Source organism: Macrosteles quadrilineatus, unplaced genomic scaffold (genome assembly GCF_028750875.1).
Source record: "Macrosteles quadrilineatus isolate MER2022 unplaced genomic scaffold, UCM_ALF_1.0 Scaffold_2__2_contigs__length_208266976, whole genome shotgun sequence".
Lineage (NCBI taxonomy): Eukaryota > Metazoa > Arthropoda > Insecta > Hemiptera > Cicadellidae > Macrosteles > Macrosteles quadrilineatus.
Genome location: NW_026542595.1, coordinates 23,645,035 through 23,659,244, shown reverse-complemented (window position 1 = coordinate 23,659,244; position 14,210 = coordinate 23,645,035). Strand labels below are relative to the sequence as shown.

At 35.0% G+C, this 14,210-nt stretch overlaps 1 protein-coding gene across 1 annotated transcript in view; it reads left to right on the top strand.

Moving 5' to 3' along the window:
* The first annotated feature begins 234 nt into the window (after positions 1-234).
* Positions 235-14,210, top strand: part of LOC128988018 (heat shock 70 kDa protein 12A-like) — a 29,374-nt gene continuing 15,398 nt past the window's right edge. Inside the window, exons 1-3 of the mRNA XM_054409190.1 lie at positions 235-400; positions 9,838-9,973; positions 14,003-14,103. Coding sequence (XP_054265165.1) covers positions 9,864-9,973; positions 14,003-14,103 — 211 coding nt within the window. The 5' untranslated portion in view covers positions 235-400; positions 9,838-9,863. The remainder of the gene's footprint in view (positions 401-9,837; positions 9,974-14,002; positions 14,104-14,210) is intronic.

Below are 14,210 nucleotides of genomic sequence, written 5' to 3'. Positions count from 1 at the left end.
ATTTTTTTCTGTATACTCTCATTGCTTCTCTCTTTTACCGCTATGTGGAGTTAAGTCAGCCGGGAAATGCTCGGGTTTGGGGGTGGATCTCCTTGTTAACTAAGGGAAAGGCGATGGATGGCCTGTGGCCAGCTGACAGGGAAAGCAGCTGATCTACATAGCTTGGTGGTTGTGGTTGTGGAGACTGTGGTTGTTGTGGTGGAGGATGCGAGAGTGAAAGTCCTCGTCGGACTGAGGACTGAGGAGGTGAGGTAAAGGTAGTAGTGTTGTGTTAACAGCGGCGCGGCGTCCCGTAGCGTCGTCAGTTAGTTTACCATTCATTGGATAGTGCAAAATCCCCTGAAGCAGTTTCGCGTGCAATCACCAATTCTTCGCTATGACTCAATAACAGCTGGGCAAGGTTCGTAAATTTTTCGTCGATAATTAACCGTGTGCTGCATCTAAAATTGTAAGAATTGAGTTGATCAGTTAATGTTAGTTGATGTACTAAAGGATTTTATTATTGATCATATACAGAACTCTCTACCGACCTTTTAAGCTATCATTCCTGAACAAAAGGCAAATTAAAATAACATGTTAACAATTTTCAAAACTTATGTAGTTGAAGTGTAGTGTATCTTGTGTAGTTGAAGTGTAGTGTATCTTGTGTAGTTGAAGTGTAGTGTATCTTGTGTAGTTGAAGTGTAGTGTATCTTGTGTAGTTGAAGTGTAGTGTATCTTGTGTAGTTTCAAAATGGTGGCTATTAAACATCTTTAAACATAAATAACATAAAGACTAGACAGGTAAACAAAATTAATGTTGTAACGTTTTATTTAGACAATGTACTCACAGTTCTAACGATACCAAATGAAAGAAGCCCCGTCCACAAAATTTGTTTTAAAATTGGTTTTAAAATCTAAAATTGAGTTATCTCCATTATTTAATAATTGAGATAAGTCAATTTTAACATGCTGGGTACATAAATATTTTCGCTCATTGGGTAACCAACAATTAAAACCACTGATTGTTTTAGCTAACTAGAATAGAAGTGATCTCACCCAATAACCACAGATATTATAATTGAGCCATACCCCTTATTTATGAAGCGATTTTCTTAAATTTGGTATCGTTAGAATTGTGAGAAAATCGTCTATCAGAATTGTGAGAAATCGTCTAAATAAAACATTCCTACAGTACCTAGTTTTATTTACCTATACAGGGTGTCACAAAAAAGTGTGATGGGCTATACAGGACCTAATTCTACATGCAAAAATAAGTCAAAAATGAGGAACAATTTTTTTTTGATTTCGGCAGGTTAGCCGTAATCCGCCATTTTGTTTTTTGGGGAAAATATTTATTATTTCAAAATCCCTTTGAGATATTTTTACGAAACTTGGCAAAATTGTTTACACTATAGTAAGTAACATTTATAAAAAAAAATATTATTTTAACTTTCCAAATTTAAAAATGGCGGCCGTTTGAATTTTTTAATGCCAAATTTCATGAAAACCGGTACCTAAATCAAAATTTTGTAAGACACAAAAGTTTTAGTATTTATTATGACAAATCCAACAAAACAAAAATGAATAAAATCGGTTCATAAATAAAGAAGCTGTGTTTATTTTAGTAATTTAGACTGAAATTATTAATATTAAAATGTATTAAATGTAATGTAATAATTTATGTAACGTATTAAGTAATTATACGTTCCACTTTTCCACTTTTCCAACTTTTTACGTTTCCACTTCCATAAATAGTTGAACATTTTTTATAAGTTTTGGGATTAAAGGGTTGTAATGGAGAGATTGTTCTAAAGACTCCATGCTTGAAAATGAATTCAATGCATAGTTATCAATAAATTATGACATTTACTTACGAAATTTATCAGAAAAACATAGCAACCATTTGTCTGTGACCGGAGTGGTTCTACTTGTATACAAAGGAACACTGTATACATAGGTACTGTATCATCGGGGCCAAGGGAAAGGAAACACTCCTCACAGACAGTGTCGTTTCTGCAATCGTCATTGATTGGGAAGGCCAAACACCGACGCGTTCGTTTCACTGGCGTGTTTAATGTTTGTAGAAACTCGTTAACATATTGTAAGTTTAGTTAGATTATTGCAACCTGAACAAGATAATGAAGTCATGATACATTGTTGAGAGGTGGAATCGCAAATCTTAGCAGAATTCTGTTGGCGTAAACACAATACTTCCTAGCCTCAGACAATCTCAGTTATACATTTCAAAGGTGACTATAATGTCATATTGTTTAAAAACTACCATGATATCAAACCGCACACATTTCAAAATACAGTATTACGCCCAACTCCAGTCAGGGTGTATACAGGTTTTATTTTACGTTAGCGCACACATACGTGCGTTTCAAACATTCAAGTTTGTGACTTCGATGTCATCAGTCACAGCCAGTGTTGTCTTCGTCCTTGATTTGTAAATACCGATCGGTAAAGGTTTATTTTTGTACCTTGTTTGTGTCTTGTGAGCTGTAGCTTTAACTAACAGACGTCCAATGGACTGAATATTTCGCGCTGGGGCCTGATGATGGCACAACTGATAATGAAAGTCTTGCCATCTCTTTTTTCTTTACTTACTATTTGCTTCTCTTATTTATGCTTTTTACTCTCTTGTTATAAAATGGCTCAATAAACAAGACCTCGATTGTTCTAACTCTTGACAATGCTACGTGAGTAAAAATAAAATTCTGACTTTATTTATCGTAAAATACAAATTACCATTTCAAATAATACTTTCTTTTAATAATCTCTTATTAAATGGCGACGATACAAAGTAGGTACCTATTTTAAGAATAGTATGAATGGGGATGAGTGTAGGATGAGTGGCGCGTTGTTAGCACAGCAACGCGCTCCGGGAAACTGCTATAAAAAAATTAATTGTTGATCATTTTGTATTCACTATGCATTATTATTAAACATATACTTTACATGTAGTTGACATACTAAACCTCAAAATTTAAGATACCTGTATGTTATCCGAAATTCTAGGTAACCGAGGTAGTCTCAGTCCCAACAACCTCGCTTACACTCCCGGTGTACTGTATACAATTGTTTCAACACCATTTACAGTAATATTTGGGACTAAGCCAATATTTAACTACTTTTAAAAAAGTGGAGAAAGTTGCTTTCGACTTGACTTTAGGACTGTGTTTTAGTTTAATTGTTGGATATAAAAAAAAAAATAAAAAAAAAATACATATCCGCGAGAAATATATTTGCAAAGCATTTTATTTGCCTGAAAACTCTCAGATATTTGATTTACGACATATACGTATAACAGTTTTGTCTGCATATCTTGAAAAATGAAAACTCTACAAACAAACCTGCGGTTTTGAATAGAGTATAATAATGTCTCAACAGACTACAAGATCCCCGTCCGTAGAACAGGCACACTACTAGTACACAACTAAATATACTGTTTAAAAATGTATAATATACGATCAAAAGTTGTAATGATAGACTTAGTATGTGTTTTTACTACCGTGTTTTGCTACAATGTTTGCTACAATGTTTTTAATATATTCTGTCTGTATAACATCTCGCCACGGCCTCCGTGATTCCCCCAGCAGAAAGCCAGAAACTGTGACAGTCTTTGTCACAACCGACTACTTTCAAAGTAATGGTAGACGACATCGGTCATCGGATGTCCTATTTGCCGGGCTGAATGGACAGTTAGGCATTATACGAGTAAGTGTTGGGCGGAAATGAAAGTCCGCGTGGTAAATACGCCAATAAATAGAAACAATGAGAGTGTAACTCCTTCCTGTACAACTAGAGAGCGCCGCACCGGACTAGTCTGGACGTTATCGGACAAGTGCATTAATTGGCCAATATGCGAGAGAGTTACAAGAAGTGATATAGGGGAAAATTAAATATACATCCCAACGACCATTATAAAACATAAACCCCTCAAAATGCAACCTTAATGTGATGAAAGAGCTATCTACTAGAATGGTCCATGATATTGATAAGGAGTTTAGTTCAAACATTTCCCTTAACGATGGGCCAAATTCTTACTTCAATACCAAAACGACATATTAAACGATGATACATTATAACCTCAAATAAATACAGTCTTCTCTTGGTAGGTGTAGTGTCCAAACCTTCGCTAAATCAAAACAACGGTAAATTTACATTTTGTTGCTAGCCTATGTAGGTTGGCGGATGGTTAAATAAACAACATATGTAAATATCAAATGTTTCTATTTCACGCCCTCTGCCCGTTTGCAAAGCACGGGTACAACTGGGGTACACAGCTAGTTTAATATAATAGATTTTTTTTTATATTTCCTTTTTGCTAAATAATAAAAAAAATTTACCCAAATGTATTTATATGCCTCAAGGTGACATTAAGTATCTCTCCCGGTTAAATATGAGTTTAGTGATATTTTGCCCATTTTTTTGGTGAGATTGTGCTTGATTTTTAAAGTTTAATGAAAGGTGTCCAAGCTCATCCTGAAATATTTAAAAAAAAAACGTGTTGTCGTGTGCAAGAAGTTGCGGAAAATATGCATGTCTCCCTTGTAAATAGGTCTTAATACGGACAGGTACCCCTTACAACCTGCTTGCATATTGGCCACCACACCGGAGTAAGAAACTCGGTGTCGAAAATCTGAATCTGAATTCTGCTTAAATACAAGCGTGCATCTTGGATGTACCCTTGTGAGCGTCTTGGACGGGTTTCTCGCAATTCCCGGCACAAAACTATAATGGGTTTGTAATGGACAGCTTCCCTGTAAATCCTTTTGAATTAACCAAATTAAAAATGCCACTAGCGTAGACATAAGCAAAAAAAACTGTATCAGCAATCCAACACACACTTTCTACCATTAGCTTGTCAACAACCTTTTTCATATGCAGTAGGAGCAACTTTGATATTTTATAAGGAAAATCGCAAAATTGCAGTGTTGGGAAGTACCGCGCTACAAGTAGCGACGCTACAGTAGCGCGCTACTTTTTTTGTAGCGTTTAGCGTTAGCTGTAGCTACGCTACTTTTAAGATTTTGTAGCTTTAGCTGTAGCTAGCTACATTTTTAAAGTAGTTGTAGCGGAATTTTAGTTACTTTTCTCGCTACATTAACATTGATTGAGATAGTGATTTTTATCACAACCTTTCGTGAAACAACCTTTTTCAAACTGAGATTTTCAAGAAAATTAGGCCTACTTTCTTGGCTTCATACAGCTGGTCGCAGCCGTTTCATTACCTGTTACAACGTTGCGTGGACATGGAGGCCATTATCTGAGTGTTATCAACATTTTTGGCTCTCATTTCCTTCATTTACTACTCTATGATTACTGTCAGATAAAATAAAATCTTATGCAGACGACGTTTAAACGTTACCGGTGACAAGAGAAGGTATTGAATGCTTGCAAGTGATTGACAGGGAAATTAGTTTGTATCAATTTAGTTTAAACTTGGGTTTTAATGTAAACTAACAGTAAACCTTAAAATAATGAGAAAGATGGTCTATCAACCTTTGCTTCAGCTGTTGATTGTGGTTCATCATCACAAGCCCTTCCTTGGTTAGATTACAAAAATTTTTCAAAGGTTTACTAAATGAACGAAGAGGAAATTTCCTGATGAGATTTAAGATATGCCTATAGAATACATAATAATTGTAACGAAAAAATCTCCATATAACATGAAACTTGCATTGAAAAAGTAGCATACTACAGTACAGTAGTTTGCTCCTGCTAACAGCTCTTGTCAAGGACTACTCCTAGGCTATGCTATTGGATTAATACGAATACCAAGTTCAATTAATAGAAATATATCTGTTTAGTCCATGCAAGAACAAGCCTACTATAGCCAACTTGTTACAAAGCCAAGTACGCCTAAATGTTATTTTTACTTAACAATTTTCAACATGTTTAAATTAAAAGCCGATTTTAGGATAAGTTGCTGAATACTGTTTTCTGCACCAACGTTTGGAAGCACAATTTGACCTATGCATAATGACAAAGGACGATTTCTTGACATTGAAAAGTGTTATTCATAGAACAAGTAACATATTACTATAGTTAAAAGTTATAGCAACGTCGTTTTTAACATTAAAAATAACGAAAGGCAATTAACTCCAATTTCAGTAGGCTATGCTCTGTAACACAAAAAAGTATTTTTAAATAATCGTTTTACAGTTTTATTGTTTTTAATACTGTAGTTGATAAAATACATCTATAAATGAATGTATATTAAAGAAATAGAATGGGCTTTTAAAATATAGTTTGGTTGTATGTCCTTTGAACTTAATGAAATTTTCATATAAGATGCTTAAAAATAATACAATATTTAAAAATAAGTACTAAATATGATGGAACACCCAACTAACTTTATTTTGGTTCTGTTCTTGTAATGTTAGGTTTATATGGTTGCAATTTACCTAATGTGCGTGGAATAAAAGTAACGTCTTTGGAAAAGTAGCTAAAATTGTAGCTATAGCTACATTTCATTGTAGCTGTAGTTGTAGCTAGCTACTTTCTCGGAACTGTAGCTGTAGCTAAGCTACTTTTTTGGAAATGTAGCAGTAGTTGTAGCTAGCTACATTTTAAAAGTAGCTTCCCCAACACTGCAAAATTGCAATAACATTTTAACCGGTTTTCTTACAGCGATGGGGGTAACACTATTTTGTTTAGAATTATAAGGACCATAACACAATAATTTTAATCAAAACAGGGGTTTTTTTTTAATCCGATTTTCTATTATCGTGGGGTTTTTCATGGGAAAACTGCAGTTCAAAATAACTTTCAAACCATAATATTTACAGCACCCATGGAAGTTGTACCATTTTATTCTGAATACTAAATTGATATCAAAATCGTTCAGCCAATTTTGAAAAAATTCAATTTTTCCATTATTTTTCTATTTTTTATGAAAAAAATACCATAAAAATGTTACCATAAAAAAATCAAAATTTCAAAAAAGTAAAAAAAAACGAAATACCATGAATAGCACCTTTGACTATTGACACAACTAGACATTCCATCCCCATTTCAAAGTTGTTGCCAGTTTTTTAAAAATCAAAATCATCATTGTTGATGTGAGCCACCTACAGATTTTGCTTATCTAAATTTCTAATCCTATTATAGTCTAATATAAATTTCTAATCCTATTATAGTCTAATATAAATTTCTAATCCTATTATAGTCTAATATAATACGAGCTATGTCTGTCTGTCTGTAGTAATACTGTACATATTTTGAAATCCAGATGAAGGATTTTGACTAAATTTTGGAATTAGGGTCTTATAGCCCTAAAACCGTGATTGGTGACAGTCACTACCTCAGGAAAATTCTAATTTTCGTTACACAACTCGTTTGAAAATTTAAAATTTTAACATTGGCCTTGTGTTGCCAAGTAACTATGTTGGTTGAAAAAATAACAAGTAAAAAGTAAACAAAAGACTTTAAACATGTGTTTATAACAAACCATCCACTATCAAATTATAAAATACAGTACAAAGTGATTATCATAAGTTGATGTAACTATTGAGCAAAGATTACATTGAAGATTACTCAATATAGGGAAAAAAGCAAGTCAGTGTTGATAAGTTATGAGTGTTTCGTGTTGGTGCCGTTTGAGTGCTCTGGCATCAATTTAACAATTCACTCTTATTTAAGTGGAGATTTTACAATTTGAATGCACTCTTTTGTACATATTTTACATAAATTGGACAGCTGCACGGTATTCATAATAAATCGAAATTCTGCTGGAACTTAATGCACAAATACAGAACCTTAATAACAAGACTCTCATGGGGATTTATAAAATAAGACTTGTTATCAAGGTTTGACTTCTTATCGAGGTTTGCAATAACATGTGCTAAAATAATTATTAAATAAAATCATTTCAAGGGGATTTGAAAATGACTCTTGTTATCAAGAGTGACTTGTTATTGGAGGGTCTTGTTATCGAGGTTCTACTCTGTAGTGGTCACCATACTTTTTGAAGTTTGTTTTCTTAAAGGTTGTAAATATAAATTGAAAAGCATTGTATAAAGATTGTATTCAAGCAAGTGTTCTTCATTCAATCATCTCAAAACATTGCCAGAAGTTCGTTCTTTTCGGTCGTTTATTGCTCGTTTTAATTTTCTTCAAATACCAGGCAATAGGCCTATTTGAGAATGCATTCTGAAATTTTCCTAAATAGGACACTGTAAATGAGGTATTTTACGGTATTGTAAAAGGAAAACACAAAAAACTACTTAAGGCTTACTTACTAGGGCAATTTTATACTCCAAGTTGTTGCAAACACAACAATCAATAAAACAAAAGTGTGTTGCCAACACTATGATAAAAAAAATATTTCAAAGTAAATAATAAGAAATCATGTTCATAAAAGCCTATTTAGATAAAAATATTGATTTGAGAATACCTAGTTATTTAAAACTACAGAATTATATAGTTGTTTTGTTTTAATTTCCAATAACATAAGATAAATGTTATTTGTTATAACCTTATTTAACTACATAAATCAAATCTGTAAAATACTGTACCACCTATTCGATCAGAGTGGTCATTTCTAAATTGCGACTTAAATCTTTCTCTGCCCAGTGGTCATCATCTAATTTTTTCCTTTGTTCTATGTTTAGGTCGTGAATTGATTTGAACATATGCTATGATTCTTTGTTTTGTTACATTTACGTCGCTATTTTGTATCCATCATGGCAACCCATAAGGCTAATGTTAAAATTTTAAAACTTTGAGTTACTTTTAAATTATATAGGCATTATCAAAAATTGAAATTTGTTATCAAACCAAAACCATCTAACCAATCTAAACCATCAACCATATAAACCTTCTAAACATTTTGTCAAAACTAGTAAGTTTGCCTAAAATATGTTCAGCCGTTATTGAATTAATGTGTTGGATTTGAAGTCGATCCCAAACAGCTTCGCTTTGCTCCGCTTGATAAAAAAATAGTTGTAAAAACGTGAGTTTTCTTTATATTGCTTTTACAATCGAAATAAACTATACCTCGGTCCCTCAGTACTTCTGTTTAATACATGATATTTTTTACTAAATCTAATTAATGAGATCACTTGTGAGCTATAGCAAATAATGTTATTAGCCTACCCATTTACTTAGTCAGCAACAAAAATAAGGTAGAAAATAGAATGTTAGACACAAGCGCATTCTATGACTGGCTCACACAACTATGTTAATTTTTGACAAAAAAAATTGGCAACAGCTGTCCCAATAGATGGGACGTCTACTTCAGTATCCAATAGTCAATGATACAAAATATTATCAAAATCTGACAACGTGTGTGGTCTGTAGCTCTGTACACATCCACACAAACAGACATTTGCACACGCACGCACAAACACAGACATCCCTTTGAAAACCACTTTTTTTTATTCAACACGAATATATCCACTCAAAACTCAATCTTGAAGAATTTGACGAAAGCAATACTTTCCCTTTATGAACTTTATGAGAAACTAAAATTCAAAACTTTATTGCTATCTAAAAGTTTACCATGGATTTTAATACAATAGTTTTTTCAAAGTCCAATCATAGGGCAGGCAGATTTGGAACACATAGTAATTTGATGATTCCTGGTCATAACAGGAAATAAGCTGTACATCCTACATACACACCACACACCAGAGAAAAAGTATACTTATTCCCTTATCTGTTCTAAAACACAGTTTAGTGTATGGCCGTGTCCGCTTGCACAAGTGCAAGTTGTAAGTTTCTTAGTTCAGCTAGGTGACTTCTCCTTCGACCCTTGGCTTCTACCCGACGATTGTCATTGATTCTGAGATACTAGCTGCTGGAGGCCTTGTCTGCATCAGGTGACTGTGTGCTACACTGTTACAGGAGTCACAATGTAGTTGTGTGCTGATATGGACGTCCCCATGGTGAACATCACCATCACGTCAGGGGACTCTTCCGTGGACTCTGGCTTCCACCCCACATCTGACACTGACTCCGAGATACTGGAAGCCTTTTCTAGGTAAGTGAACATTTTGTAATTGGTATTTTAAAGTATCTTTAAGTGGAACATCACTCTTATTTTCACATATTATAACTGCTTCTAATTCCGTAAGCCCAAAATTTTACAATGAAATTGTGAGGTAACGGGAGGTCGTAGAAAGCTGGGAGAGGTCTCATTTTAAAGGTCTGGGCATGAAATTTTGGGGAAAATTATTCATTTTTCTTAATTATGCACCAAAAGGTTGTTACGGAATAAAATAATTCACAATAAAAAAGAATGGGAATCTAGGTCATGTCTGCTTTGTTTACTTTAAAACATATGGTTTAACTTTATTTAAAACATATGGTAATATCATTAATATGTAATATGTACTGTATGTATATTAACCCTGCAGAGAGGTTGAACATACCTATCGACTATATCAATTCAATTACACTATCTGGAATGCCACCACACAAATTAGTTTTAAAAGTTGTTTCAATATTGATGTTCATAAGAAATATGAATCTAGGGTTTGGATTAGTTAATGGAGTACGATTGGTTGTGTTAGGTATGTCTGAAAAAGGTGTAAAGTTAGTAGTAATTACTGAAGTAAGCAAAGGGAACATATTTTTCATGCCAAAAATAATAACTTATAATATGGTATGTAATAACTATTATACATATTATAATATTAAAAATGTTAAACGATAATCAAGGTAGGGTGATCCATGAGACTAATAATTTGTATAAAATAATTACTAGATATATACATAGGGGCTATTGCCCCTACAAGCCACTAGTTTTAAAGTAAGTTATTAGTCTGAATATATCCTCATACCCTTTTTGTAGGCACACATAGAAAGGTCCTGTATGGTTTTATAATGCAATACTGTATGTAATTTTTGCACCAATTAACAGTACTAAAATCTGATGAAAAGGATATTTTTTGAACACATTTTCCGTAAGGAGAATCATAACCATAGTATGAATATGAACGGACTACAAATAGTACTGGCAAAGGTTTTGCCATAATAGGGCCTATACAGCAAGCAACTGGTTTCTGGTTTACTCTTAGACAAGAAAGTAGTACTTTAGTTGTTTAAAAAAATGTTTGGTGAAATCAGTTTGAGCTCACTAAATTTATAGAGCTTTGTTATGGTATATACTTTTTCAAAAAGGAATAACTTGGTTATGATTTTTTCAACGGGCTCTCAAAGAAACTACAATAAATAAGCCATTAATATTAATAACAAATCACATTGCACTTCCACAATAAATATACCCCGTGCCATCGCCCGGATTAGAATAAAGGACCACAGTATACCCCATCTTGTCATAAGAAACGACCAACAGGGGTTGGGAGATCCCTCTCTCAATTTTCCCAATTTTCTCTTAGGCCAAGTTTCCTTCTTTTATCTCTGGCTTGGTACTCGAAATCTTTAGTTTTTCCTTCTATTCTTCTTCTTTCAAACCCGTCTCAGGGGAGGTTTCCTCCTCCTTTTTTTGACTGGTGTGACTATTGAGCCCTGGGAGTGCCCTCTTCTAGTGAAGAGGGACTGATTTGTGCCTTGCGATGCTAAAGTGACTTTTTGGTGCGTCATCAGAAACCAGCCCCCTTGGGCCCTAGTCCCAGAGTGTGGAATGGGTGCACGGGTGACCTTGTCATGTCAGGGTTTAAGGTACTGGGCAATCGGAGGCCGGGCCCCGGGAACCTGTGTTAGAGGCTTTGTACCTGAGGGCGCACCTTTTGCTGGTTATACCAGGCCGCCCCATGCCGCACAATACGCTGGTTTAAAGTTTTATGGAATACTCAACTTCATGAAGCACGGAGTGCATGCTTGGCAAGCAGTTAGAAGGGGCAGCATTTCAGATGGGAGTGCTTGTCTGTAGATCACCCTACCCCATGACCCAAAAAAACACCGTGGTCACCTTTGCTATGTAAGTAGGTAAGAGGGCAACTACCTTCTCACCCTCTGACGTCAGCCTTCAAGGCTAGTGAAGAGTTGTCGGAGGATTAACACTGCTGTCGGAGAGCTCAGAGGTGTTTTTTCTGCTTCAGAAATATCTTGACGCAGAGAGTACTATAAAAAGGTGGAGGAGAAACATGGAGGAGACAGTAAAAGCAAAATGCTGGATATCTTCTGTGCTGGATCTAGATAGGTGTTAACCAAGTGGTCAAAAATGGCATGGCCTTAGTTTTGTCTTTATCTGCTGGCTAGTTAGCAAGGTGGTCAGAAAGAAAATTGCGGAGAAGGTATCCCTTCTGGTACAGACAGAATGCAATATTCTAAGAAACAAAGGCGGCTCTCTCCCTTGGAAAGTCCTAAAAAAATAAAAGGTCGTACAAAAGGTGCTACTCGGATAATTTTGCTGCAACAGCGAAGCTTCGACAGCCACAGCAACCTCGAACAGAAGAGAGGTTAGTTGATAAGCTTAGGCAGGAGATGGCTGCATCGGGGAGCTTCACACCTGCGTGATCGGCTAGCACTGGTGAACTTCGGCAGGATAACGCTCCAGAAACAATCTCCAAGCATCCATCATAACTTCCGTTCCCCCTCAGAACATTGTACCTCACTTCGATGGCAAGACCCCCTGGGAGGACTACATGATCCTCTTCGAGACAGTGGCTATAGTCCATGGGTAGACCGAGGAAACAAAGGCTTCAACACTGTGTCTTGCTCTACGAGGTGATGCGTTAGCTGTTCTGCATACTATGCCAATGGCGGAAAGGAAGAGCTTCACGGAACTAGTTAGGAGATTGAACAGGCGCTTTGGGCATCCACACTGGACCAGCTTTACCGATCACAGCTGCAGAACCGGATCCAGAAACCCAGCGAGTCACTCCAGGAGTTTGAAGCCGACATTGCTCGCCAGGTGGAAGCTTTTATTGTAAAGAAGATTGTAAGCCCGCAACAAAGGGTATAGCAGCTCATTATTATATCAAGCAGTTTTGTGATTGTATGTTTGCTGTATAGCACATGTTGTTTTACTTACCCAGTATATTTGTTTTTGGTAGTGTGGCAAAAGTATCGTAATTTGACTCACCCGGGAAGCTAACACCAACAAAACCAACAATGCTAACACCGTAAACAACTACTTCCTGGCCTTACATTGCAACACTAATAATGTAGAAGCCTACCCAATAATTTAAATCATATTATTATTTTTTCATGAATATTTTCTATTTTGTAGCTTACATTGTTAGTTATATTTTATAAACTAGTTACAAGAGAGTTCCTGTGGTTTTAGCGAATTTCCCATATAGGGAATAAGCTATTACCGTAGTACTCATGGTAAGACCTGGACGCGGGACCGATTTTTTTTTTTTCGTTTTGAGGTCCCTAGAAGCCAAAAACACCATCCGTTCAAATTCATATATATATATATTTATATATTTATATATATATATATATATATATATGTGTCCGTTAGCACGATAACTCGAGCAAAAATGATCCGATTTTGATGAAATTTGGTACAAACGTGTAAACCTACGTTTATTTGAACGAGTTCGCGATCCAGCATGATCGGACCATGGGAACGGGGGTTTACGGGGGGTTTTATGGGGTAAAAATAGGTTTTTCCCATTTTTGACCCAAAAAACATAAAATTTAGCAATTTCTTTCCAAACCATTTTGTAGAGCTTAAAAAAACAAATAATTTAGTATATTGAAGCGTTATTATGCGCCTAATGGTTACGGAGAAAATTCCAAAAAATTGTAAATTTAAAATTCCCATGTTATTCTTATGGAGAATAAGTAAACTGTTGTAGTTTGCTTTTTTATGAACATATTTTGATCAAATTTGGAAAATGTTTTTATTTCTTACTAACTATTAACATTTTACAAAAAAAAAAAACAGTTTTACCCTCCCTGATGCAGCAAACCTAAGTACTTGTTAAACTAATTCTATTTGAATAGGGAATAAATGTTATATTTTTAAGTAGACATTTCAGTGTAAATCCAATCAGGCAAATGGAAATTCGCTTAGTCTGCAGGTTTGCTGCGGCGGGGGTATTGTACTAATATTATAGTGAAATACTCACTATATTATGCTCTGTTCCAGCAAACCATTGTCACCAAACCTGACAAAACTTTACAACCATGAAAGTGACAATCTTGTAGAGGAAGTATACTTTGCTGAAGACTCTTTGTGTAATCTAGAGGGTAAGTGGGCTTTAAAATATTAAATGACTTTAATGAAATGTACATCATAATAATGTATGTTTATAAAATGTGTATTTAAAAATCAGTAAACCAGTATACAAATAGAG